Here is a 26,150-nt window from a genome sequence, read left to right on the forward strand (position 1 = left end):
TACATTGGAGGCTGATACGACTGTCCTGAAGTAGGAACACCACAATACATGGAGGCTGATACGACTGTCCTGAAGTAGAAACACCACAATACAAGGAGCCTGATACGACTGTCCTGAAGTAGAAACACCACAATACATGGAGGCTGATACGACCGTCCTGAAGTAGGAACACCACAATACATGGAGGCTGATACGACTGTCCTGAAGTAGATACACCACAATACATGGAGGCTGATACGATTGTCCTGAAGTAGAAACACCACAATACATGGAGGCTGATACGACTGTCCTGAAGTAGAAACACCACAATACATGGAGCCTGATACGACTGTCCTGAAGTAGAAACACCACAATAAAAAACACATGGAGGCTGATACGACTGTCCTGAAGTAGAAACACCACAATACATGGAGGCTGATACGACTGTCCTGAAGTAGAAACACCACAATACATGGAGGCTGATACGACTGTCCTGAAGTAGATACACCACAATACATGGAGGCTGATACGACTGTCCTGAAGTAGAAACACCACAATACATGGAGCCTGATACGACTGTCCTGAAGTAGAAACACCACAATAAAAAACACATGGAGGCTGATACGACTGTCCTGAAGTAGAAACACCACAATACATGGAGGCTGATACGACTGTCCTGAAGTAGAAACACCACAATACATGGAGGCTGATACGACTGTCCTGAAGTAGAAACACCACAATACATGGAGCCTGATACGACTGTCCTGAAGTAGAAACACCACAATAAAAAACACATGGAGGCTGATACGACTGTCCTGAAGTAGAAACACCACAATACATGGAGGCTGATACGACTGTCCTGAATTAGAAACACCACAATCCATGGAGGCTGATATGACTGTCCTGAAGTAGGAACACCACAATACATATAGGCTGATACGACTGTCCTGAAGTAGAAACACCACAATACATGGAGGCTGATACGACTGTCCTGAAGTAGGAACACCACAATACATGGAGACTGATACGACTGTCCTGAAGTAGAAACACCACAATACATGGAGCCTTATACGACTGTCCTGAAGTAGAAACACCACAATACATGGAGGCTGATACGACTGTCCTGAAGTAGAAACACCACAATACATGGAGGCTGATACGACTGTCCTGAAGTAGGAACACCACAATACATGGAGACTGATACGACTGTCCTGAAGTAGAAACACCACAATACATGGAGGCTGATACGACCGTCCTGAAGTAGGAACACCACAATACATGGAGGCTGATACGACTGTCCTGAAGTAGAAACACCACAATGCATGGAGGCTGATACGACTGTCCTCAAGTAGAAACACCACAATAAAAAACACATGGAGGCTGATACGACTGTCCTGAAGTAGAAACACCACAATACATGGAGCCTGATACGACTGTCCTGAAGTAGAAACACCACAATACATGGAGGCTGATACGACTGTCCTGAAGTAGAAACACCACAATACATGGAGCCTGATACGACTGTCCTGAAGTAGAAACACCACAATACATGGAGCCCGATACGACTGTCCTGAAGTAGAAACACCACAATACATGGAGCCTGATACGACTGTCCTGAAGTAGAAACACCACAATACATGGAGGCTGATACGACTGTCCTGAAGTAGAAACACCACAATACATGGAGCCTGATACGACTGTCCTGAAGTAGAAACACCACAATACATGGAGGCTGATACGACTGTCCTGAAGTAGAAACACCACAATACATGGAGGCTGATACGACTGTCCTGAAGTAGGAACACCACAATACATATAGGCTGATACGACTGTCCTGAAGTAGAAACACCACAATACATGGAGGCTGATACGACTGTCCTGAAGTAGGAACACCACAATACATGGAGACTGATACGACTGTCCTGAAGTAGAAACACCACAATACATGGAGGCTGATACGACCGTCCTGAAGTAGGAACACCACAATACATGGAGGCTGATACGACTGTCCTGAAGTAGAAACACCACAATGCATGGAGGCTGATACGACTGTCCTCAAGTAGAAACACCACAATAAAAAACACATGGAGGCTGATACGACTGTCCTGAAGTAGAAACACCACAATACATGGAGCCTGATACGACTGTCCTGAAGTAGAAACACCACAATACATGGAGGCTGATACGACTGTCCTGAAGTAGAAACACCACAATACATGGAGGCTGATACGACTGTCCTGAAGTAGAAACACCACAATGCATGGAGGCTGATACGACTGTCCTGAAGTAGAAACACCACAATACATGGAGGCTGATACGACTGTCCTGAAGTAGAAACACCACAATACATGGAGCCTGATACGACTGTCCTGAAGTAGAAACACCACAATACATGGAGCCCGATACGACTGTCCTGAAGTAGAAACACCACAATACATGGAGCCTGATACGACTGTCCTGAAGTAGAAACACCACAATACATGGAGGCTGGTACGACTGTCCTGAAGTAGAAACACCACAATACATGGAGCCTGATACGACTGTCCTGAAGTAGAAACACCACAATAAAAAACACATGGAGGCTGATACGACTGTCCTGAAGTAGAAACACCACAATACATGGAGCCTGATACGACTGTCCTCAAGTAGAAACACAACAATAAAAAACACATGGAGGCTGATACGACTGTCCTGAAGTAGAAACACCACAATAAAAAACACATGGAGGCTGATACGACTGTCCTGAAGTAGAAACACCACAATACATGGAGGCTGATACGACTGTCCTGAAGTAGAAACACCACAATACATGGAGACTGATACGACTGTCCTGAAGTAGAAACACCACAATACATGGAGGCTGATACGACTGTCCTGAAGTAGAAACACCACAATACATGGAGCCTGATACGACTGTCCTCAAGTAGAAACACCACAATACATGGAGCCTGATACGACTGTCCTGAAGTAGAAACACCACAATACATGGAGCCCGATACGACTGTCCTGAAGTAGAAACACCACAATACATGGAGCCTGATACGACTGTCCTGAAGTAGAAACACCACAATACATGAAGGCTGATACGACTGTCCTGAAGTAGAAACACCACAATACATGGAGGCTGATACGACTGTCCTGAAGTAGAAACACCACAATACATGGAGGCTGATACGACTGTCCTGAAGTAGAAACACAACAATACATGGAGCCTGATACGACTGTCCTGAAGTAGAAACACCACAATAAAAAACACATGGAGGCTGATACGACTGTCCTGAAGTAGAAACACCACAATACATGGAGCCTGATACGACTGTCCTGAAGTAGAAACACAACAATAAAAAACACATGGAGGCTGATACGACTGTCCTGAAGTAGAAACACCACAATAAAAAACACATGGAGCCTGATACGACTGTCCTGAAGTAGAAACACCACAATACATGGAGGCTGATACGACTGTCCTGAAGTAGAAACACCACAATACATGGAGCCTGTTACGACTGTCCTGAAGTAGAAACACCACAATACATGGAGGCTGATACGACTGTCCTGAAGTAGAAACACCACAATACATGGAGCCTGATACGACTGTCCTGAAGTAGGAACACCACAATACATGGAGACTGATACGACTGTCCTGAAGTAGAAACACCACAATACATGGAGCCTTATACGACTGTCCTGAAGTAGAAACACCACAATACATGGAGGCTGATACGACTGTCCTGAAGTAGAAACACCACAATACATGGAGGCTGATACGACTGTCCTGAAGTAGGAACACCACAATACATGGAGACTGATACGACTGTCCTGAAGTAGAAACACCACAATACATGGAGGCTGATACGACCGTCCTGAAGTAGAAACACCACAATAAAAAACACATGGAGGCTGATACGACTGTCCTGAAGTAGAAACACCACAATACATGGAGCCTGATACGACTGTCCTGAAGTAGAAACACAACAATAAAAAACACATGGAGGCTGATACGACTGTCCTGAAGTAGAAACACCACAATAAAAAACACATGGAGCCTGATACGACTGTCCTGAAGTAGAAACACCACAATACATGGAGGCTGATACGACTGTCCTGAAGTAGAAACACCACAATACATGGAGGCTGATACGACTGTCCTGAAGTAGAAACACCACAATACATGGAGCCTGATACGACTGTCCTGAAGTAGAAACACCACAATACATGAAGGCTGATACGACTGTCCTGAAGTAGAAACACCACAATACATTGAGGCTGATACGACTGTCCTGAAGTAGAAACACCACAATACATGGAGCCTGATACGACTGTCCTGAAGTAGGAACACCACAATACATGGAGCCTGATACGACTGTCCTGAAGTAGAAACACCACAATACAAGGAGCCTGATACGACTGTCCTGAAGTAGAAACACCACAATACATGGAGGCTGATACGACTGTCCTGAAGTAGAAACACCACAATACATGGAGGCTGATACGACTGTCCTGAAGTAGAAACACCACAATACATGGAGGCTGATACGACTGTCCTGAAGTAGGAACACCACAATACATGGAGCCTGATACGACTGTCCTGAAGTAGAAACACCACAATACATGGAGGCTGATACGACTGTCCTGAAGTAGAAACACCACAATACATGGAGCCTGTTACGACTGTCCTGAAGTAGAAACACCACAATACATGGAGGCTGATACGACTGTCCTGAAGTAGAAACACCACAATACATGGAGCCTGATACGACTGTCCTGAAGTAGAAACACCACAATACATGAAGGCTGATACGACTGTCCTGAAGTAGAAACACCACAATACACTGAGGCTGATACGACTGTCCTGAAGTAGAAACACCACAATACATGGAGCCTGATACGACTGTCCTGAAGTAGGAACACCACAATACATGGAGCCTGATACGACTGTCCTGAAGTAGAAACACCACAATACAAGGAGCCTGATACGACTGTCCTGAAGTAGAAACACCACAATACATGGAGGCTGATACGACTGTCCTGAAGTAGAAACACCACAATACATGGAGGCTGATACGACTGTCCTGAAGTAGAAACACCACAATACATGGAGGCTGATACGACTGTCCTGAAGTAGGAACACCACAATACATGGAGCCTGATACGACTGTCCTGAAGTAGAAACACCACAATACAAGGAGCCTGATACGACTGTCCTGAAGTAGAAACACCACAATACATGGAGGCTGATACGACTGTCCTGAAGTAGAAACACCACAATACATGGAGGTTGATACGACTGTCCTGAAGTAGAAACACCACAATACATGGAGGCTGATACGACCGTCCTGAAGTAGGAACACCACAATACATGGAGCCTGATACGACTGTCCTCAAGTAGAATACCACAATAAAAAACACATGGAGGCTGATACTACAGTCCTGAAGTAGGAACACCACAATACATGGAGGCTGATACGACTGTCCTGAAGTAGAAACACCACAATGCATGGAGGCTGATACGACTGTCCTGAAGTAGGAACACCACAATACATGGAGGCTGATACGACTGTCCTGAAGTAGGAACAGAGTACAAAAACAAGGCTGAAAAAGTAAACAATCCATTCACAGACAATGATGTTTGAATGCTTGAAATGCTTTCACCCTCAAGTGCTGAGAAAGTTTTATTAAACCTCAGTGTCACTGCTTAACTTACCTCCAGCTGGTATTTGAGTTCCTCCACCTCAATAAGGGTGTAGAAGTCATCAGATGCAACGTCCAGACCCCGTAGGGTCCCAGCTGCAAGTGCTGCCCTCTCCTGGCGATACCTCTCCAGCTTAGAGTGACGTCTGCTCAGGGAGGATGTACGCTTTGTTGGCTCTGAAAAAGAGTTAAGATAATTGCAAAGTTATGTTTTGGAAGAAAGTTTCATCTTGGAGCTATTCACCCTCTATATCTACAGGGCTACGTTTTGGCAAACCTACCCTTACCCCTGGACCAATGCCTGTGGTATTTGCAATCTCAAATTACTTGCCCTTGATTTCTTTGAGCAAATCTGATTGGCTACACAATTAGGTCTAACGTACCAATCATAATGCAAACCAGCCTCAATGTTGGGTTGGCGATATCAACAACATAGCAGCCAGTCCCACTGATTACGATAGTGTTTGCGAGAAATTCAACTCTGAAAAACTGATATGCAAAAGAAAGCCCTTACAAATCCTTTTGATGGAAAGTATGTCTTCATGTCCATCAAAACTGGCGGTAGCTTTGGTTTCTAACTCCCTTACCCAATTTCTTTTTCCCTATCTCAACGTTTGATTGGTTGGTAATATAAGGAAAATCAAGGGCAGGTAATTTGAGATTACAAGAATTACAAGAATGGATCCAGGGGTAAGTGCAGGTCTACCAGAATGCTAGCCCTGGAGATATGGAGGATGGGAGCTGTTTGAAAGGATAGGTAAGTGTATTAGTAAAAAAACAAGATCATTACACATATTACATATATTTCAGGGATAAACTAACATAATTTGCTGATCACAACAAACCACAGAAAAGAGAGTGAATGACAATGGTTTTATGTTGCCTTGAGACGTATTTCACATATATCACTTTGCCAGCTTAGTGTTGGAGGAAAGCCCAAAGTGACACAGACATAGACTTTCCCAACCTTTTACAACAAACATTGGTATGAGGCTGACAGACACAGGATAATGAAAACCAACAATCAGTAGATCCTGTTCAGCCGAAGGGATGCAATTATTATGAAAAGATTGGGATACTGGAGACTTATTATAGAAGGACAGATAATCTCTGGATGCGTACCTTTCACAAAGAGACTGTCAGGAATGTGCTTAGCAAGCTTGAACTCTCTAGCTTCCCAGAACTTTCGAATCTTGCCAAACTTAAGTTCAAGGTCATACTCATTGATGGCTGACAAGAAGACCGACTGGATGAGATCTGCATGCTCCACAAGGCTGTAGGAGAGAAGGTCGGACACCAGGAACTGCTGGGTCGGGTCATAAGGCTCATTCATACCCAGGAAGATTGCCTTCCAGTGGCGCTCCTAGAAACAATCACACAACAAATAAGTTGAAAGGACAATCTGGGAATGAGAATTTAATCATTTCACACCCTTAGATACAAATTCAAAAGCATTGAAAACATCTAGGCTGCGCCCTTCACTAGTAAACTTCAGATTCAGACTCACAAAGCAACCAAAGATCTACAACAGTTGAATTTCCCCAACTTTAACATTGGTCCAATCATAGATCATTGGGTAGGGAAGTCACAATCAAACATAACATGCTTTGGACGGTTGGACTGAAAAAAATGGGGAAAATATTATAGAGCAAGGCATGAAAAAACTTATGTTTATTAGAACATACTTTGACATCATATTGAGGGTCATGGAAAAAAACATACAAATATTTAGGGAGGATCCCCAGGTGAATGACAGAACATTACATGGTCTGACGTGTAAGAGATTAATTGACGGCATATGGCAGGCCCTTTTTCCAGTTTGAGAATGAGGAAGTAGGTGCACACCTTGAGAGCTTCATTGGAGAGCCTGTGGAGAAGTGGCAGATCCTTCTTGAACTCCTGCAGTGTGGTGAACCAGGTACTCAGCACGCGGTCGCCGTAAGGCACGTGGGGTTTCAGTTGTGCTGCTGCCGACTGCCACTCCATCACCTTCTCCAGAGACTTCTTGATATGCATCTGTATGAGAGACAAAGAGTTGGGTTAACCCTGCTTAGCACTTGCTTCCATTCCTTGATGACACTCACTAAAAGACACATCAATGCATCTCCACAGCAAAAGCTAACAAATTACTTTCTTGAAGTTTATCTGTTTCCATTGGTTGATGGCACTAGTGGACACTTTAATGTATCTACACAAAACAAGCTAACAAACTCACCTTCTTGAAGAGCATCTGCTTCCATTGTTTGATGGCGCTGATGGACACCTTAATTAATCTACACAGAACAAGCTAACCAACTCACCTTCTTGAAGAGCATCTGCTTCCATTTGTTGATGGCGCTGATGGACACTCCATTGTATGTCCACAATAGAAGCTAACCAACTCACCTTCTTGAAGAGCATCTGCTTCCATTGGTTGATGGCGCTGATGGACACTCCATTGTATGTCCACAATAGAAGCTAACCAACTCACCTTCTTGAAGAGCATCTGCTTCCATTGGTTGATGGCGCTGATGGACACTTTAATGTATCTACACAAAACAAGCTAACAAACTCACCTTCTTGAAGAGCATCTGCTTTCATTGTTTGATGGCGCTGATGGACACCTTAATTAATCTACACAGAACAAGCTAACAAACTCACCTTCATGAAATTCATCTGTTTCCATTCCTTGATGGCGCTAGTGGACACTTTAATGTATCTACACAGAACAAGCTAACCAACGCACCTTCTTGAAGAGCATCTGCTTCCATTGGTTGATGGCGCTGATGGACACTCCATTGTATGTCCACAATATAAGCTAACCAACTCACCTTCTTGAAGAGCATCTGCTTCCATTGGTTGATGGCGCTGATGGACACTTTCATGTATCTGGACAGAACAAGCTAACCAACTCACCTTCTTGAAGAGCATCTGCTTCCATTCCTTGATAGAGCTGGTGGACACTTCCACGTATCTCCAAAGCTGCTGTCGAACATCCATCTCTACTGTCATCTTGTTGAGGAACTTGAGGTCATATGGCTCCCCACAGATTGCCTCTCGCCACTTGCTCGCTTCCTTCAACTGACTCTGAACTGAGAAGAACTTCTCACGGATCTAGAATAACACTCAAAGTCAGTACCTGTGTCCCTACATGATGATCAAAATGAAGCCTGAAGATCATTTTTTAAATTTAGTATGTCTATCATATAGATATGCAAGGTCAGAATTATAATATATTGTCTATTTCTGATATGAAACATTTTCACACAAACCGAATAAAATGAAAAACCAAGCCAAAATTTCAAACTTTTCTTGAAATGATCAGCAAGGCCTTGTTCAAAGTTGCTTTGAATGTAGACTTATTGTTGAATCGTAGGCTAATGCCTGTGCATCCAATGAAACGCACCCCTTTCATAACTCTGAGTATCTTCATAGGGTTGTTGTCTGGATCCAGGAAGATGCCGCTCGTGGCTTCCTCAGAGAGCTCCTTTGCTGCTTTCTCCAGGCGCTGCATGACATACAAATGGTACAGACATGCACATGGTACAGACATGCACATGGTACAGACATGCACATGGTACAGACATGCACATGGTACAGACATGCACATGGTACAGATATACAAGCATACACACATTACTAAATGATTCCAGGTTACATACTGAACACAGCAACAGCTGATTTGATTCTCAGTGTGATGTGACAGCACTGCAACTACCAAATGCCTATACTGTAACCTAGACATCTGAAAGTCTTAGCACAAAGATCACGTGGTAAGTTTGTAGCACACGGTTCTGATACATTTCTACTCCATGACAAAGGCATTGACCTCTGCAAGTTTACTGTGACAGATAAAAAATTAGTGTAAAGATGACCCTTACTGTTTACAGTCCACTACCGATAACAGTTGTCTACCAAACTTCTACATGCCAAAACTTCTACACTTAGTTAAAACAGCAAAGGAATTGTCCCTGCTGCTGTAATTGAGCATCCCATGAAAAGGGATTAGGTGAGGAGGATGCTCACACAGTAACAACTGAGTCTGATCAAACATGTTTATCTGGTTGATGTACCAATAAACTGTAATGACACTGCCAAACTTGTCCACACTGAATAGAAAGCATACATACATTACATGGGAGATAGTGTCAGCTACAGGAGCAGCTTACCCAGGACAGAAGACACTGTACCACTCTCCAACATGGACGCTGTTGGGCAGCTACCTAAACTTGAGTAGGCTCACACACTGTCACATTAAATCATAAACTAAGAATTTATGCTTTTAATTTTTTGTATTATGTCACTAGTTTCAGTCATGGATCAATATGTCAATCAACAAGTAATAATCTTGTCATATTTAGATGTTTTGGGACACAATCAGACTAACCCATTCTCAAGCTAACAGTAACAGGCGGGGCATCTGCTGTGCAGTGGACGTTGTACTTTGTAGTTAAGTCTGTAGAAGTCTTGGACACAATCAGACTAACCCATTCTCAAGCTAACAGTAACAGGTGGGGCATCTGCTGTGCAGTGGACGTTGTACTTTGTAGTTTAGTCTGTAGAAGTCTTGGACACAATCAGACTAACCCATTCTCAAGCTAACAGTAACAGGTGGGGCATCTGCTGTGCAGTGGACGTTGTACTTTGTAGTTTAGTCTTTAGAAGTCTTGGACACAATCAGACTAACCCATTCTCAAGCTAACAGTAACAGGTGGGGCATCTGCTGTGCAGTGGACGTTGTACTTTGTAGTTTAGTCTGTATGTTAAGTTTTGGCATGTAGATGTTTTCGGAGGATATCATCACGTCAATATTCAATTAAACAAGAAATCCACACACATTCCATTAATATCACTCAAATAAAACATTAGTACCGTTTATTGACGCCTATTAAACAACCCTACGTATAAGGCGACCCCCTGTACAAGCCTTCAAAATCGATGCTAATTTATATACCCCATCTATAAAGCGAATTGGAATGAAGAAAGGCACCAGCGCATACACAATCCCTACATTTGTAATAAAAAAATGTGTTTGTCTTCCGCAGAAAAAAATTACATTGTATCCCTTCAGTGAATTCAGGGAAATGTACAGATCATTAAACTTGGTCAATACGAATTGAGAATTTGAGATAAAAAAACAAGACATAACGATTTACCGATTAAATTGAATATCTTGTTCTGAGAGGCATTGGTTTATATGCAGAGATTAAGATTACTGTGAGTATTGTCTTGTCAACTAAGCCAGAAGCAGGCATCAGCTGTACACAGTTATCTAGGAATCTACCGGTGATTCGGTTAAAAATTACCCCATAACATAATTTTAAGAATTTTGATACAATTATTGGAAGAATTGTATCTGAAACTATTATTTTATCAGAAATAATTTATTCCAAAATGAATTACATGTTTAGTTTGCGTACTTCAGTAGAGATATTTTGACATGGTATTTCCAGTGTTACATGCTCACAGTAATGTCTTTGTGTTGGGGAAAAAAAATCAAAACTTGTCAACCCTGTGTATAAGATGACCCCCCTTGAAACCCCCCTAATTCTAGGTACGAAAAACTCGCCTCATACACAGCGATATACGGTAGTTTGTCTTATGACACAAATCACAACAATCATACATCACATGGAAAGATGTGATACATACATGTGTATACGAACAGTTTCGTGAATTCAGTGGCAACTGATTTTCACACTGAGTTTACCCTAAAGACTGAAATCTGTTCAGACATTTATGAGTCTTCTATGAGTCTTCTTTCAGTTGTATGTTTCAATAATTTGACATTTGTCATCAGTAACTTCTTGTCTCACATCTTTCCACGGTTGATTATTTGTTAATGTTTAGCTGAACCTGGAATAAACTGTTCACATCAAATACATGACATCTCAAAAGCTGAAGCTGTAGCATATTTTCTAGTGGTAAGTGTCTTTTCTTTGTAAGAGTTATCTGCCATTGCATCACTGTTATGTCAAACATCACTATATACCATAACAAGGCTGGGGTTCTGCAGTGCCTCCTGCTGTTGTTTCTTGGTCTTTGCATGAGCAAGACGCTGTAGCAGGACAAACTCAGACATGAGATGATAGCACCACACAATTAAAACTTTGGAACCTAACACATCCTATTATGCTGACAACATATGCAAGGTAGTCACAGGGGAGATACAAGTATCCATGGAAAGAGAAGCAAGAAATTAACAGATTTATCAATGATTCACTGCCATAGCTTGGCTTATGGTCATAGGCCATCTCAATGACTTCAATCAACATTTGTCATACCTACAAACCTTCTTACCTTCCATGTCTCCCCAAATGACATGTCTCCCTGCATGACATGTCTCCCTACAGTACATGTCTCCCTACAGTATATGTCTCCCTACATGACACGTCTCCCTACAGTACATGTCTCCCTACATGACATGTCTCCCTACAGTACATGTCTCCCTTCATGACACGTCTCCCTACAGTACATGTCTCCCTACAGTACATGTCTCCCCACAGTACATGTCTCCCCACAGTACATGTCTCCCCACAGTACATGTCTCCCCACAGTACATGTCTCCCTACATGACATGTCTCCCCACAGTACATGTCTCCCCACAGTACATGTCTCCCCACAGTACATGTCTCCCTACATGACATGTCTCCCTACAGTACATGTCTCCCCACAGTACATGTCTCCCCACAGTACATGTCTCCCTACAGTACATGTCTCCCTACATGACATGTCTCCCTACAGTACATGTCTCCCTGTATGACATGTCTCCCTACAGTACATGTCTCCCTACAGTACATGTCTCCCTACAGTACATGTCTCCCCACAGTACATGTCTCCCTACATGACATGTCTCCCTACATGACATGTCTCCCCACAGTACATGTCTCCCTACAGTACATGTCTCCCCACAGTACATGTCTCCCTACAGTACATGTCTCCCTACATGACATGTCTCCCCACAGTACATGTCTCCCTACAGTACATGTCTCCCTGCATGACATGTCTCCCCACAGTACATGTTTCCCTGCATGACATGTCTCCCCACAGTACATGTCTCCCTGCATGACATGTCTCCCTGCATGACATGTCTCCCTACATGACATGTCTCCCCACAGTACATGTCTCCCTACAGTGCATGTCTCCCTGCATGCCATGTCTCCCTATAGTACATGTCTCCCCACAGTACATGTCTCCCCACATGACAATTCTCCCTACAGTACATGTCTCCCTGTATGACATGTCTCCCTACAGTACATGTCTCCCTACAGTACATGTCTCCCTACAGTACATGTCTCCCCACAGTACATGTCTCCCTACATGACATGTCTCCCTACATGACATGTCTCCCCACAGTACATGTCTCCCTACAGTACATGTCTCCCCACAGTACATGTCTCCCTACATGACATGTCTCCCTACATGACATGTCTCCCCACAGTACATGTCTCCCTGCATGACATGTCTCCCTACAGTACATGTCTCCCTACATGACATGTCTCCCCACAGTACATGTCTCCCTACAGTACATGTCTCCCTACATGACATGTCTCCCCACAGTACATGTCTCCCTACAGTACATGTCACCCTGCATGACATGTCTCCCCACAGTACATGTTTCCCTGCATGACATGTCTCCCCACAGTACATGTCTCCCTACAGTACATGTCTCCCCACAGTACATGTCTCCCTGCATGACATGTCTCCCTACATGACATGTCTCCCCACAGTACATGTCTCCCTACAGTGCATGTCTCCCTGCATGCCATGTCTCCCTATAGTACATGTCTCCCCACAGTACATGTCTCCCCACATGACAATTCTCCCTACAGTACATGTCTCCCTACATGACATGTCTCCCTACAGTACATGTCTCCCTACATGACATGTCTCCCTACATGACATGTCTCCCTACATGATATGTCTCCCTACAGTACATGTCTCCCTGCATGCCATGTCTCCCTATAGTACATGTCTCCCCACAGTACATGTCTCCCCACATGACAATTCTCCCTACAGTACATGTCTCCCTACATGACATGTCTCCCTACAGTACATGTCTCCCTACATGACATGTCTCCCTACATGACATGTCTCCCTAAATGATATGTCTCCCTACAGTACATGTCTCCCTACATGACATGTCTCCCTACAGTTCATGTCTCCCCAAATGACATGTCTCCCTACATGACATGTCTCCCCACATGATATGTCTCCCTACAGTACATGTCTCCCTACAGTACATGTCTCCCTACATGACATGTCTCCCTACAGTACATGTCTCCCTGCATGACATGTCTCCCCACAGTACATGTCTCCCTACAGTACATGTCTCCCTACAGTACATGTCCCCCACAGTACATGTCTCCCTACATGACATGTCTCCCTACAGTACATGTCTCCCTGCATGACATGTCTCCCTACATGACATGTCTCCCTACAGTACATGTCTCCCCACAGTACATGTCTCCCTACAGTACATGTCTCCCTACAGTACATGTCTCCCTACAGTACATGTCTCCCTGCATGACATGTCTCCCTACATGACATGTCTCCCTACAGTACATGTCTCCCCACAGTACATGTCTCCCTACAGTACATGTCTCCCTGCATGACATGTCTCCCTACAGTACATGTCTCCCCACAGTACATGTCTCCCTACAGTACATGTTTCCCTACAGTACATGTCTCCCCACAGGACATGTCTCCCTACATGACATGTCTCCCTACATGACATGTCTCCCCACAGTACATGTCTCCCCACAGTACATGTCTCCCTGCATGACATGTCTCCCTACAGTACATGTCTCCCTACATGACATGTCTCCCCACAGTACATGTCTCCCTACAGTACATGTCTCCCTACATGACATGTCTCCCCACAGTACATGTCTCCCCACAGTACATGTCTCCCTGCATGACATGTCTCCCTACATGACATGTCTCCCAACAGTACATGTCTCCCTACAGTACATGTCTCCCTGCATGCCATGTCTCCCTATAGTACATGTCTCCCCACAGTACATGTCTCCCTACAGTACATGTCTCCCTGCATGCCATGTCTCCCTACAGTACATGTCTCCCCACAGTACATGTCTCCCTACATGACATGTCTCCCTACATGACATGTCTCCCCACAGTTCATGTCTCCCCACAGTACATGTCTCCCTGTATGACATGTCTCCCTGCATGACATGTCTCCCTACAGTACATGTCTCCCTACATGACATGTCTCCCCACAGTACATGTCTCCCCGCAGTACATGTCTCCCTACAGTACATGTCTCCCTACATGACATGTCTCCCCACAGTACATGTCTCCCCACAGTACATGTCTCCCTGCATGACATGTCTCCCCACAGTACATGTCTCCCTGCATGACATGTCTCCCCACAGTACATGTCTCCCTACAGTACATGTCTCCCCACAGTACATGTCTCCCTGCATGACATGTCTCCCTACATGACATGTCTCCCCACAGTACATGTCTCCCCACAGTACATGTCTCCCTGCATGCCATGTCTCCCTACAGTACATGTCTCCCCACAGTACATGTCTCCCCACATGACAATTCTCCCTACAGTACATGTCTCCCTACATGACATGTCTCCCTACAGTACATGTCTCCCTACATGACATGTCTCCCTACATGACATGTCTCCCCACATGATATGTCTCCCTACAGTACATGTCTCCCTACATGACATGTCTCCCCAAATGACATGTCTCCCTACATGACATGTCTCCCTGCATGACATGTCTCCCTGCATGACATGTCTCCCTACATGACATGTCTCCCTACAGTATATGTCTCCCTGCATGACATGTCTCCCTACATGACATGTCTCCCTACAGTACATGTCTCCCTACATGACACATCTCCCTACAGTACATGTCTCCCTACATGACATGTCTTCCTACAGTACATGTCTCCCTACAGTACATGTCTCCCCACAGTACATGTCTCCCTGCATGACATGTCTCCCTACATGACATGTCTCCCTGCATGACATGTCTCCCTACATGGTATATCTCCCTACAGTATATGTCTCCCTGCATGACATGTCTCCCTACATGACATGTCTCCCTACAGTACATGTCTCCCTACATGACACGTCTCCCTACAGTACATGTCTCCCTACATGACATGTCTCCCTACAGTACATGTCTCCCTACATGACATGTCTCCCTACAGTGCATGCCACCCCTCACCCTGGTGTTACATCTCCTCCCTACAGCCTGCCTGGTATGTGTCCTCTAGCCACTGTGTCCACCCCTCACCCTGGTGTTACATCTCCTCCCTACAGCCTGCCTGGTATGTGTCTTCTAGCCACTGTGTCCACCCCTCACCCTGGTGTTAGATCTCCTCCCTACAGCCTACCTGGTATGTGTCCTCTAGCCACTGTGTCCACCCCTCACCCTGGTGTTATATCTCCTCCCTACAGCCTGCCTGGTATGTGTCCTCTAGCCACTGTGTCCACCCCTCACCCTGGTGTTACATCTCCCTACAGCCTACCTGGTATGTGTCCTCTAGCCACTGTGTCCACCCCTCACCCTGGTGTTACATCTCCTCCCTACAGCCTACCTGGTATGTGTCCTCTAGCCACTGTGTCCACCCCTCACCCTGGTGTTATATCTCCTCCCTACAGCCTACCTGGTATGTGTCCTCTAGCCACTGTGTCCACCCCTCACCCTGGTGTTACATCTCCTCCCTACAGCCTGCCTGGTATGTGTCCTCTAGCCACTGTGTCCACCTCTCACCCTGGTGTTACATCTCCCCCCTACAGCCTGCCTGGTATGTGTCCTCTAGCCACTGTGTCCACCCCTCACCCTGGTGTTACATCTCCCTACAGCCTGCCTGGTATGTGTCCTCTAGCCACTGTGTCCACCTCTCACCCTGGTGTTACATCTCCTCCCTACAGCCTACCTGGTATGTGTCCTCTAGCCACTGTGTCCACCCCTCACCCTGGTGTTATATCTCCTCCCTACAGCCTACCTGGTATGTGTCCTCTAGCCACTGTGTCCACCCCTCACCCTGGTGTTACATCTCCCTACAGCCTACCTGGTATGTGTCCTCTAGCCACTGTGTCCACCCCTCACCCTGGTGTTACATCTCCTCCCTACAGCCTGCCTGGTATGTGTCCTCTAGCCACTGTGTCCACCCCCCACCCTGGTGTTACATCTCCTCCCTACAGCCTGCCTGGTATGTGTCCTCTAGCCACTGTGTCCACCCCTCACCCTGGTGTTACATCTCCCTACAGCCTGCCTGGTATGTGTCCTCTAGCCACTGTGTCCACCTCTCACCCTGGTGTTACATCTCCTCCCTACAGCCTACCTGGTATGTGTCCTCTAGCCACTGTGTCCACCCCTCACCCTGGTGTTACATCTCCTCCCTACAGCCTACCTGGTATGTGTCCTCTAGCCACTGTGTCCACCCCCCACCCTGGTGTTACATCTCCCTACAGCCTACCTGGTATGTGTCCTCTAGCCACTGTGTCCACCCCTCACCCTGGTGTTACATCTCCTCCCTACAGCCTGCCTGGTATGTGTCCTCTAGCCACTGTGTCCACCCCTCACCCTGGTGTTACATCTCCTCCCTACAGCCTGCCTGGTATGTGTCCTCTAGCCACTGTGTCCACCCCCCACCCTGGTGTTACATCTCCTCCCTACAGCCTGCCTGGTATGTGTCCTCTAGCCACTGTGTCCACCCCTCACCCTGGTGTTACATCTCCTCCCTACAGCCTGCCTGGTATGTGTCCTCTAGCCACTGTGTCCACCCCTCACCCTGGTGTTACATCTCCCTACAGCCTGCCTGGTATGTGTCCTCTAGCCACTGTGTCCACCCCTCACCCTGGTGTTACATCTCCCTACAGCCTGCCTGGTATGTGTCCTCTAGCCACTGTGTCCACCCCTCACCCTGGTGTTATATCTCCTCCCTACAGCCTACCTGGTATGTGTCCTCCAGCCACTGTGTCCACCCCTCACCCTGGTGTTACATCTCCCTACAGCCTACCTGGTATGTGTCCTCTAGCCACTGTGTCCACCTCTCACCCTGGTGTTACATCTCCTCCCTACAGCCTACCTGGTATGTGTCCTCTAGCCACTGTGTCCACCCCTCACCCTGGTGTTATATCTCCTCCCTACAGCCTACCTGGTATGTGTCCTCTAGCCACTGTGTCCACCCCTCACCCTGGTGTTACATCTCCCTACAGCCTGCCTGGTATGTGTCCTCTAGCCACTGTGTCCACCTCTCACCCTGGTGTTACATCTCCTCCCTACAGCCTACCTGGTATGTGTCCTCTAGCCACTGTGTCCACCCCTCACCCTGGTGTTATATCTCCTCCCTACAGCCTACCTGGTATGTGTCCTCTAGCCACTGTGTCCACCCCTCACCCTGGTGTTACATCTCCCTACAGCCTGCCTGGTATGTGTCCTCTAGCCACTGTGTCCACCTCTCACCCTGGTGTTACATCTCCTCCCTACAGCCTACCTGGTATGTGTCCTCTAGCCACTGTGTCCACCCCTCACCCTGGTGTTACATCTCCTCCCTACAGCCTACCTGGTATGTGTCCTCTAGCCACTGTGTCCACCCCTCACCCTGGTGTTACATCTCCCTACAGCCTACCTGGTATGTGTCCTCTAGCCACTGTGTCCACCCCTCACCCTGGTGTTACATCTCCTCCCTACAGCCTGCCTGGTATGTGTCCTCTAGCCACTGTGTCCACCCCCCACCCTGGTGTTACATCTCCTCCCTACAGCCTGCCTGGTATGTGTCCTCTAGCCACTGTGTCCACCCCTCACCCTGGTGTTACATCTCCTCCCTACAGCCTGCCTGGTATGTGTCCTCTAGCCACTGTGTCCACCCCCCACCCTGGTGTTACATCTCCTCCCTACAGCCTGCCTGGTATGTGTCCTCTAGCCACTGTGTCCACCCCTCACCCTGGTGTTACATCTCCTCCCTACAGCCTGCCTGGTATGTGTCCTCTAGCCACTGTGTCCACCCCTCACCCTGGTGTTACATCTCCCTACAGCCTGCCTGGTATGTGTCCTCTAGCCACTGTGTCCACCCCTCACCCTGGTGTTACATCTCCTCCCTACAGCCTGCCTGGTATGTGTCCTCTAGCCACTGTGTCCACCCCTCACCCTGGTGTTACATCTCCTCCCTACAGCCTACCTGGTATGTGTCCTCTAGCCACTGTGTCCACCCCTCACCCTGGTGTTACATCTCCTCCCTACAGCCTGCCTGGTATGTGTCCTCTAGCCACTGTGTCCACCCCTCACCCTGGTGTTACATCTCCCTACAGCCTGCCTGGTATGTGTCCTCTAGCCACTGTGTCCACCCCTCACCCTGGTGTTACATCTCCTCCCTACAGCCTGCCTGGTATGTGTCCTCTAGCCACTGTGTCCACCCCTCACCCTGGTGTTACATCTCCTCCCTACAGCCTACCTGGTATGTGTCCTCTAGCCACTGTGTCCACCCCTCACCCTGGTGTTACATCTCCCTACAGCCTGCCTGGTATGTGTCCTCTAGCCACTGTGTCCACCTCTCACCCTTGTGTTACATCTCCTCCCTACAGCCTACCTGGTATGTGTCCTCTAGCCACTGTGTCCACCTCTCACCCTGGTGTTATATCTCCTCCCTACAGCCTACCTGGTATGTGTCCTCTAGCCACTGTGTCCACCCCTCACCCTGGTGTTACATCTCCCTACAGCCTACCTGGTATGTGTCCTCTAGCCACTGTGTCCACCCCTCACCCTGGTGTTACATCTCCTCCCTACAGCCTACCTGGTATGTGTCCTCTAGCCACTGTGTCCACCCCTCACCCTGGTGTTACATCTCCTCCCTACAGCCTGCCTGGTATGTGTCCTCTAGCCACTGTGTCCACCCCTCACCCTGGTGTTACATCTCCCTACAGCCTGCCTGGTATGTGTCCTCTAGCCACTGTGTCCACCCCTCACCCTGGTGTTACATCTCCTCCCTACAGCCTGCCTGGTATGTGTCCTCTAGCCACTGTGTCCACCCCTCACCCTGGTGTTACATCTCCTCCCTACAGCCTACCTGGTATGTGTCCTCTAGCCACTGTGTCCACCCCTCACCCTGGTGTTACATCTCCCTACAGCCTGCCTGGTATGTGTCCTCTAGCCACTGTGTCCACCTCTCACCCTTGTGTTACATCTCCTCCCTACAGCCTACCTGGTATGTGTCCTCTAGCCACTGTGTCCACCTCTCACCCTGGTGTTATATCTCCTCCCTACAGCCTACCTGGTATGTGTCCTCTAGCCACTGTGTCCACCCCTCACCCTGGTGTTACATCTCCCTACAGCCTACCTGGTATGTGTCCTCTAGCCACTGTGTCCACCCCTCACCCTGGTGTTACATCTCCTCCCTACAGCCTGCCTGGTATGTGTCCTCCAGCCACTGTGTCCACCCCCCACCCTGGTGTTACATCTCCTCCCTACAGCCTACCTGGTATGTGTCCTCTAGCCACTGTGTCCACCCCTCACCCTGGTGTTACATCTCCTCCCTACAGCCTGCCTGGTATGTGTCCTCCAGCCACTGTGTCCACCCCCCACCCTGGTGTTACATCTCCTCCCTACAGCCTACCTGGTATGTGTCCTCTAGCCACTGTGTCCACCCCTCACCCTGGTGTTACATCTCCTCCCTACAGCCTGCCTGGTATGTGTCCTCTAGCCACTGTGTCCACCCCTCACCCTGGTGTTACATCTCCTCCCTACAGCCTGCCTGGTATGTGTCCTCTAGCCACTGTGTCCACCCCTCACCCTGGTGTTACATCTCCTCCCTACAGCCTACCTGGTATGTGTCCTCTAGCCACTGTGTCCACCCCTCACCCTGGTGTTACATCTCCCTACAGCCTACCTGGTATGTGTCCTCTAGCCACTGTGTCCACCTCTCACCCTGGTGTTATATCTCCTCCCTACAGCCTACCTGGTATGTGTCCTCTAGCCACTGTGTCCACCCCTCACCCTGGTGTTACATCTCCCTACAGCCTACCTGGTATGTGTCCTCTAGCCACTGTGTCCACCCCTCACCCTGGTGTTACATCTCCTCCCTACAGCCTACCTGGTATGTGTCCTCTAGCCACTGTGTCCACCCCTCACCCTGGTGTTACATCTCCTCCCTACAGCCTGCCTGGTATGTGTCCTCTAGCCACTGTGTCCACCCCTCACCCTGGTGTTACATCTCCTCCCTACAGCCTGCCTGGTATGTGTCCTCTAGCCACTGTGTCCACCCCTCACCCTGGTGTTACATCTCCTCCCTACAGCCTACCTGGTATGTGTCCTCTAGCCACTGTGTCCACCCCCCACCCTGGTGTTACATCTCCTCCCTACAGCCTGCCTGGTATGTGTCCTCTAGCCACTGTGTCCACCCCTCACCCTGGTGTTACATCTCCTCCCTACAGCCTGCCTGGTATGTGTCCTCTAGCCACTGTGTCCACCCCTCACCCTGGTGTTACATCTCCCTACAGCCTGCCTGGTATGTGTCCTCTAGCCACTGTGTCCACCCCTCACCCTGGTGTTACATCTCCACCCTACAGCCTACCTGGTATGTGTCCTCTAGCCACTGTGTCCACCCCTCACCCTGGTGTTATATCTCCTCCCTACAGCCTGCCTGGTATGTGTCCTCTAGCCACTGTGTCCACCCCTCACCCTGGTGTTACATCTCCTCCCTACAGCCTGCCTGGTATGTGTCCTCTAGCCACTGTGTCCACCCCTCACCCTGGTGTTACATCTCCTCCCTACAGCCTGCCTGGTATGTGTCCTCTAGCCACTGTGTCCACCCCTCACCCTGGTGTTACATCTCCTCCCTACAGCCTGCCTGGTATGTGTCCTCTAGCCACTGTGTCCACCCCTCACCCTGGTGTTACATCTCCTCCCTACAGCCTGCCTGGTATGTGTCCTCTAGCCACTGTGTCCACCCCTCACCCTGGTGTTACATCTCCTCCCTACAGCCTACCTGGTATGTGTCCTCCAGCTGCTGTGTCATCAGTGGAGTCTGGATGTTGACGAACTCGGATGCCTCCTGCATCTCCATGAGGAATGCCTCCCAAGAAGCCCACACCTGTTCCTCCAGTTTCTCCTCCTCTGGATACAGCTGGCGGTAACTCATCCGGATGACCTGAAAGAGATTCACATAAATTTCCTTCTTCTGACCGGTTGAACAAATCATATAAAAATCAAACAAAAACAATGGGCTTTGCTTTCTTGTCATCTTCAAAGATGACAGCTAAAGATACACATGTGCTTGTTCTACAACATTCATCTAGGGAAACTGACATATGGTACTAGGGACTCCCACATTGTTGTCCTCACAAGTCACGTCAACATGAAGGGTCATTCACCTCTTATACAACTATCCACTACCAATTTTGAAACTGCATCAATAGTGTCTTGATATGTGATGAGGTTTGTATAATGTTCTGGATCGCATTCCAAAAGGTGACCATAGTGCCACACCTTTTGCTGCTCCATGTTATGGAGTCACAGCCGTCAAAGCACAAAGATTCCATAGTGTCCCTTCTCAGACCCTCCTGAAGAGTTTGTCCAGTTTTCATAAGCCTCATGACTGCCTATGTACCAAAGTAACTCCTAATTCACACAACATTTCAAAATGTAAAATGTGTGAGTATGGCTGTCATCTCTTGACCCTTGTGCCCTTTATGAGCCAGGATATCTCCAGTCTGACCTTGCCCTTAATAAATCACCACTCCCTCAGTGACAGTCCCCTCACCTCATAGAGAGACTTGATGTACTCCACCCTCTGCTGGTACGTGATGGTATTCTTCTTGTACTGGGAGAAGTTCTTGGCAAACACAGCGAAAGCATCAACTGTAGACCGCTTGTCTTTCATGTTCTGAAAACCACAAGAAGATAATGTTAGACATAGAGTGTTACAGTTCCTTATTCTCTGATTGCCAGCTTAGCAAAGTGGAAGTGATGCCAGCTGCTTTGGCCCTTCAGCCACACTGATCTCTGCGAGGCAGAACCTACAAGTACAAACAGCTACTAATCCTACCTGAATAACAGTAACCATCTCCTCACAGAATGACCGGGCCAGATTCCTAGCTTCGTCCGACACAAATGTGATGAGTTCCTGGTACACGTCGTCGAGTCTGGGTAGAAGTCCTTCATGTATCGCAGAGCAGTCCACATACAGCAGGCCATTCTCTGTGACGAAGCTCTTGTCAAAGTTGCGCACTTTTTCTGACCACTGGCGTAACTCAGTCAGCTTTTGCTGAAAAAGTGATTGCATGCAATTATTATTTTGTGACAATCTGAAAAATATTGAAGGTGAGGTGAAATGGGGCTTAATGTCACATTGAAGACGTATACATCTATGTGTGTGGCTAGTGCTTGTACTAGTCTGGGGGCCTTTGAGATACACTCCTGCAGTTTAACATAGATACCCTCAGACACATTATACTGACTGCATCAATCAGAAGGGTAACAACAAGCACCATCTTTCACATCTTTTGGTATGTCGCGGCCTGGGATCGAACCACCAACCTAGGCAGGAGCTCCCTAGGTACTCTCTATAATGTTGTTTTATAATATGCCCCAAATCCAAGCACAATGTGATTGTTCATGATGCTATTAAGCATGACCTTGTTGTGTGAAAGAGTGAGGAACCAGAACCAAACAGATCTGCCTGACCCCATGGGTAGACAGGCATGGGGGTACAATAGTCTATTCTGCCCTGACAACTGTGTAGAGGCAAGCAAGCAGCTCAAACAAAGCACACATTACTTGGGGATTATTTTGCTGCTAGTTTGTGTTGTTTAACATTCAAGCAACATAGACTGACAATAATCAGTTTTAGTTTTATAAAATCTTCAGCAATGACCTCACCAGGCAAAAAGCATGAGGCACTAGGGCCTATTCTGCCCTGATCCTTGTTAGGAAACATGCATGAGGCACTAGGGCCTATTCTGCCCTGATCTGTGTTAGGAGACATGCATGAGGCACAAGGGGCCTATTCTGCCCTGATCCTTGTTAGGGGACACGCAAAAGGTACTAGGGGCCTATTCTGCCCTGATCCTTGTTAGGAGACATGCATGAGGCACTAGGGCCTATTCTGCCCTGAACCTTGTTAGAAAACATGCATGAGGCACTAGGGCCTATTCTGCCCTGATCTGTGTTAGGAGACATGCATGAGGCACAAGGGGCCTATTCTGCCCTGATCCTTGTTAGGAGACATGCATGAGGCACTAGAGGCCTATTCTGCCCTGATCCGTGTTAGGAGACACGCAAAAGGTACTAGGGGCCTATTCTGCCCTGATCCTTGTTAGGAAACATGCATGAGGCACTAGAGGCCTATTCTGCCCTGATCCTTGTTATGAGTCACGCAAAAGGTACTAGGGGCCTATTCTGCCCTGATCCTTGTTAGGAAACATGCATGAGGCACTAGAGGCCTATTCTGCCCTGATCCGTGTTAGGAGACACGCAAAAGGTACTAGGGGCCTATTCTGCCCTGATCCTTGTTAGGAGACACGCAAAAGGTACTAGGGGCCTATTCTGCCCTGATCCGTGTTAGGAGTCACGCAAAAGGTACTAGGGGCCTATTCTGCCCTGATCCTTGTTAGGAGACACGCAAAAGGTACTAGGGGCCTATTCTGCCCTGATCCGTGTTAGGAGTCACGCAAAAGGTACTAGGGGCCTATTCTGCCCTGATCCTTGTTAGGAGACACGCAAAAGGTACTAGGGGCCTATTCTGCCCTGATCCTTGTTAGGAGACATGCATGAAGCACAAGGGGCCTAATTTGCCCTGATCTGTGTTAGGAGACACGCAAAAGGTACTAGGGGCCTATTCTGCCCTGATCCTTGTTAGGAAACATGCATGAGGCACAAGGGGCCTATTCTGCCCTGATCCTTGTTAGGAAACATGCATGAGGCACTAGAGGCCTATTCTGCCCTGATCCGTGTTAGGAGTCACGCAAAAGGTACTAGGGGCCTATTCTGCCCTGATCCTTGTTAGGAAACATGCATGAGGCACTAGAGGCCTATTCTGCCCTGATCCGTGTTAGGAGACACGCAAAAGGTACTAGGGGCCTATTCTGCCCTGATCCGTGATAGGAGACACGCAAAAGGTACTAGAGGCCTATTCTGCCCTGATCCGTGTTAGGAGACATGCATGAGGCACTAGAGGCCTATTCTGCCCTGATCCGTGTTAGGAGACACGCAAAAGGTACTAGGGGCCTATTCTGCCCTGATCTGTGTTAGGAAACACGCAAAAGGTACTAGGGGCCTATTCTGCCATGATCCGTGTTAGGAGACACGCAAAAGGTACTAGGGGCCTATTCTGCCCTGATCCTTGTTAGGAAACACGCAAAAGGTACTAGGGGCCTATTCTGCCCTGATCCTTGTTAGGAAACATGCATGAGGCACTAGAGGCCTATTCTGCCCTGATCCGTGTTAGGAGACACGCAAAAGGTACTAGGGGCCTATTCTGCCCTGATCCTTGTTAGGAAACATGCATGAGGCACTAGAGGCCTATTCTGCCCTGATCCGTGTTAGGAGACACGCAAAAGGTACTAGGGGCCTATTCTGCCCTGATCCTTGTTAGGAAACATGCATGAGGCACTAGAGGCCTATTCTGCCCTGATCCGTGTTAGGAGACACGCAAAAGGTACTAGGGGCCTATTCTGCCCTGATCCGTGTTAGGAGACACGCAAAAGGTACTAGGGGCCTATTCTGCCCTGATCCTTGTTAGGAAACATGCAAAAGGTACTAGGGGCCTATTCTGCCCTGATCCTTGTTAGGAAACATGCATGAGGCACTAGAGGCCTATTCTGCCCTGATCCGTGTTAGGAGACACGCAAAAGGTACTAGGGGCCTATTCTGCCCTGATCCTTGTTAGGAAACATGCATGAGGCACTAGAGGCCTATTCTGCCCTGATCCGTGTTAGGAGACACGCAAAAGGTACTAGGGGCCTATTCTGCCCTGATCCTTGTTAGGAAACATGCATGAGGCACTAGAGGCCTATTCTGCCCCGATCCGTGTTAGGAGACATGCAAAAGGTACTAGGGGCCTATTCTGCCCTGATCCTTGTTAGGAAACATGCATGAGGCACTAGAGGCCTATTCTGCCCTGATCCGTGTTAGGAGACACGCAAAAGGTACTAGGGGCCTATTCTGCCCTGATCCATGTTAGGAGACATGAATGAGGTACTTGGGTCCTATTCTGCCCTGATCCGTGTTAGGAGACACGCAAAAGGTACTAGGGGCCTATTCTGCCCTGAACCTTGTGAGGAGACATGCATGAGGTACTTGGGGCCTGTTCTGCCCTGAAACCTGTGAGGATATAAGAGGTAATAGGGGCCTATTCTGCCCTGAACCTTGTGAGGAGACATGCATGGTCACTAGGGGCCTGTTCTGCCCTGAACCTTGTGGGGAGACAAGCATGGTCACTAGGGGCCTGTTCTGCCCTGAACCTTGTGAGGAGACAAGCATGGTCACTAGGGGCCTATTCTGCCCTGAACCTTG

At 47.7% G+C, this 26,150-nt stretch overlaps 1 protein-coding gene across 1 annotated transcript in view; it reads right to left on the reverse strand.

Annotated features, from left to right (window-relative positions):
- Positions 1-26,150, reverse strand: part of LOC124145313 (dynein heavy chain domain-containing protein 1-like) — a 225,660-nt gene that overhangs the window by 168,168 nt on the left and 31,342 nt on the right. The window contains exons 22-29 of the mRNA XM_048386779.1: positions 22,684-22,902; positions 22,399-22,521; positions 21,625-21,786; positions 9,056-9,157; positions 8,566-8,763; positions 7,516-7,686; positions 6,793-7,033; positions 5,684-5,847 (exon numbers count right to left, since the gene is read on the reverse strand). Of these exons, the coding sequence (XP_048242736.1) occupies positions 5,684-5,847; positions 6,793-7,033; positions 7,516-7,686; positions 8,566-8,763; positions 9,056-9,157; positions 21,625-21,786; positions 22,399-22,521; positions 22,684-22,902 (1,380 nt within the window). The remainder of the gene's footprint in view (positions 1-5,683; positions 5,848-6,792; positions 7,034-7,515; positions 7,687-8,565; positions 8,764-9,055; positions 9,158-21,624; positions 21,787-22,398; positions 22,522-22,683; positions 22,903-26,150) is intronic.

Source organism: Haliotis rufescens, unplaced genomic scaffold (assembly GCF_023055435.1).
Source record: "Haliotis rufescens isolate VD_foot unplaced genomic scaffold, xgHalRufe1.0.p SCAF_10, whole genome shotgun sequence".
Classification (NCBI taxonomy): Eukaryota; Metazoa; Mollusca; class Gastropoda; order Lepetellida; family Haliotidae; genus Haliotis; species Haliotis rufescens.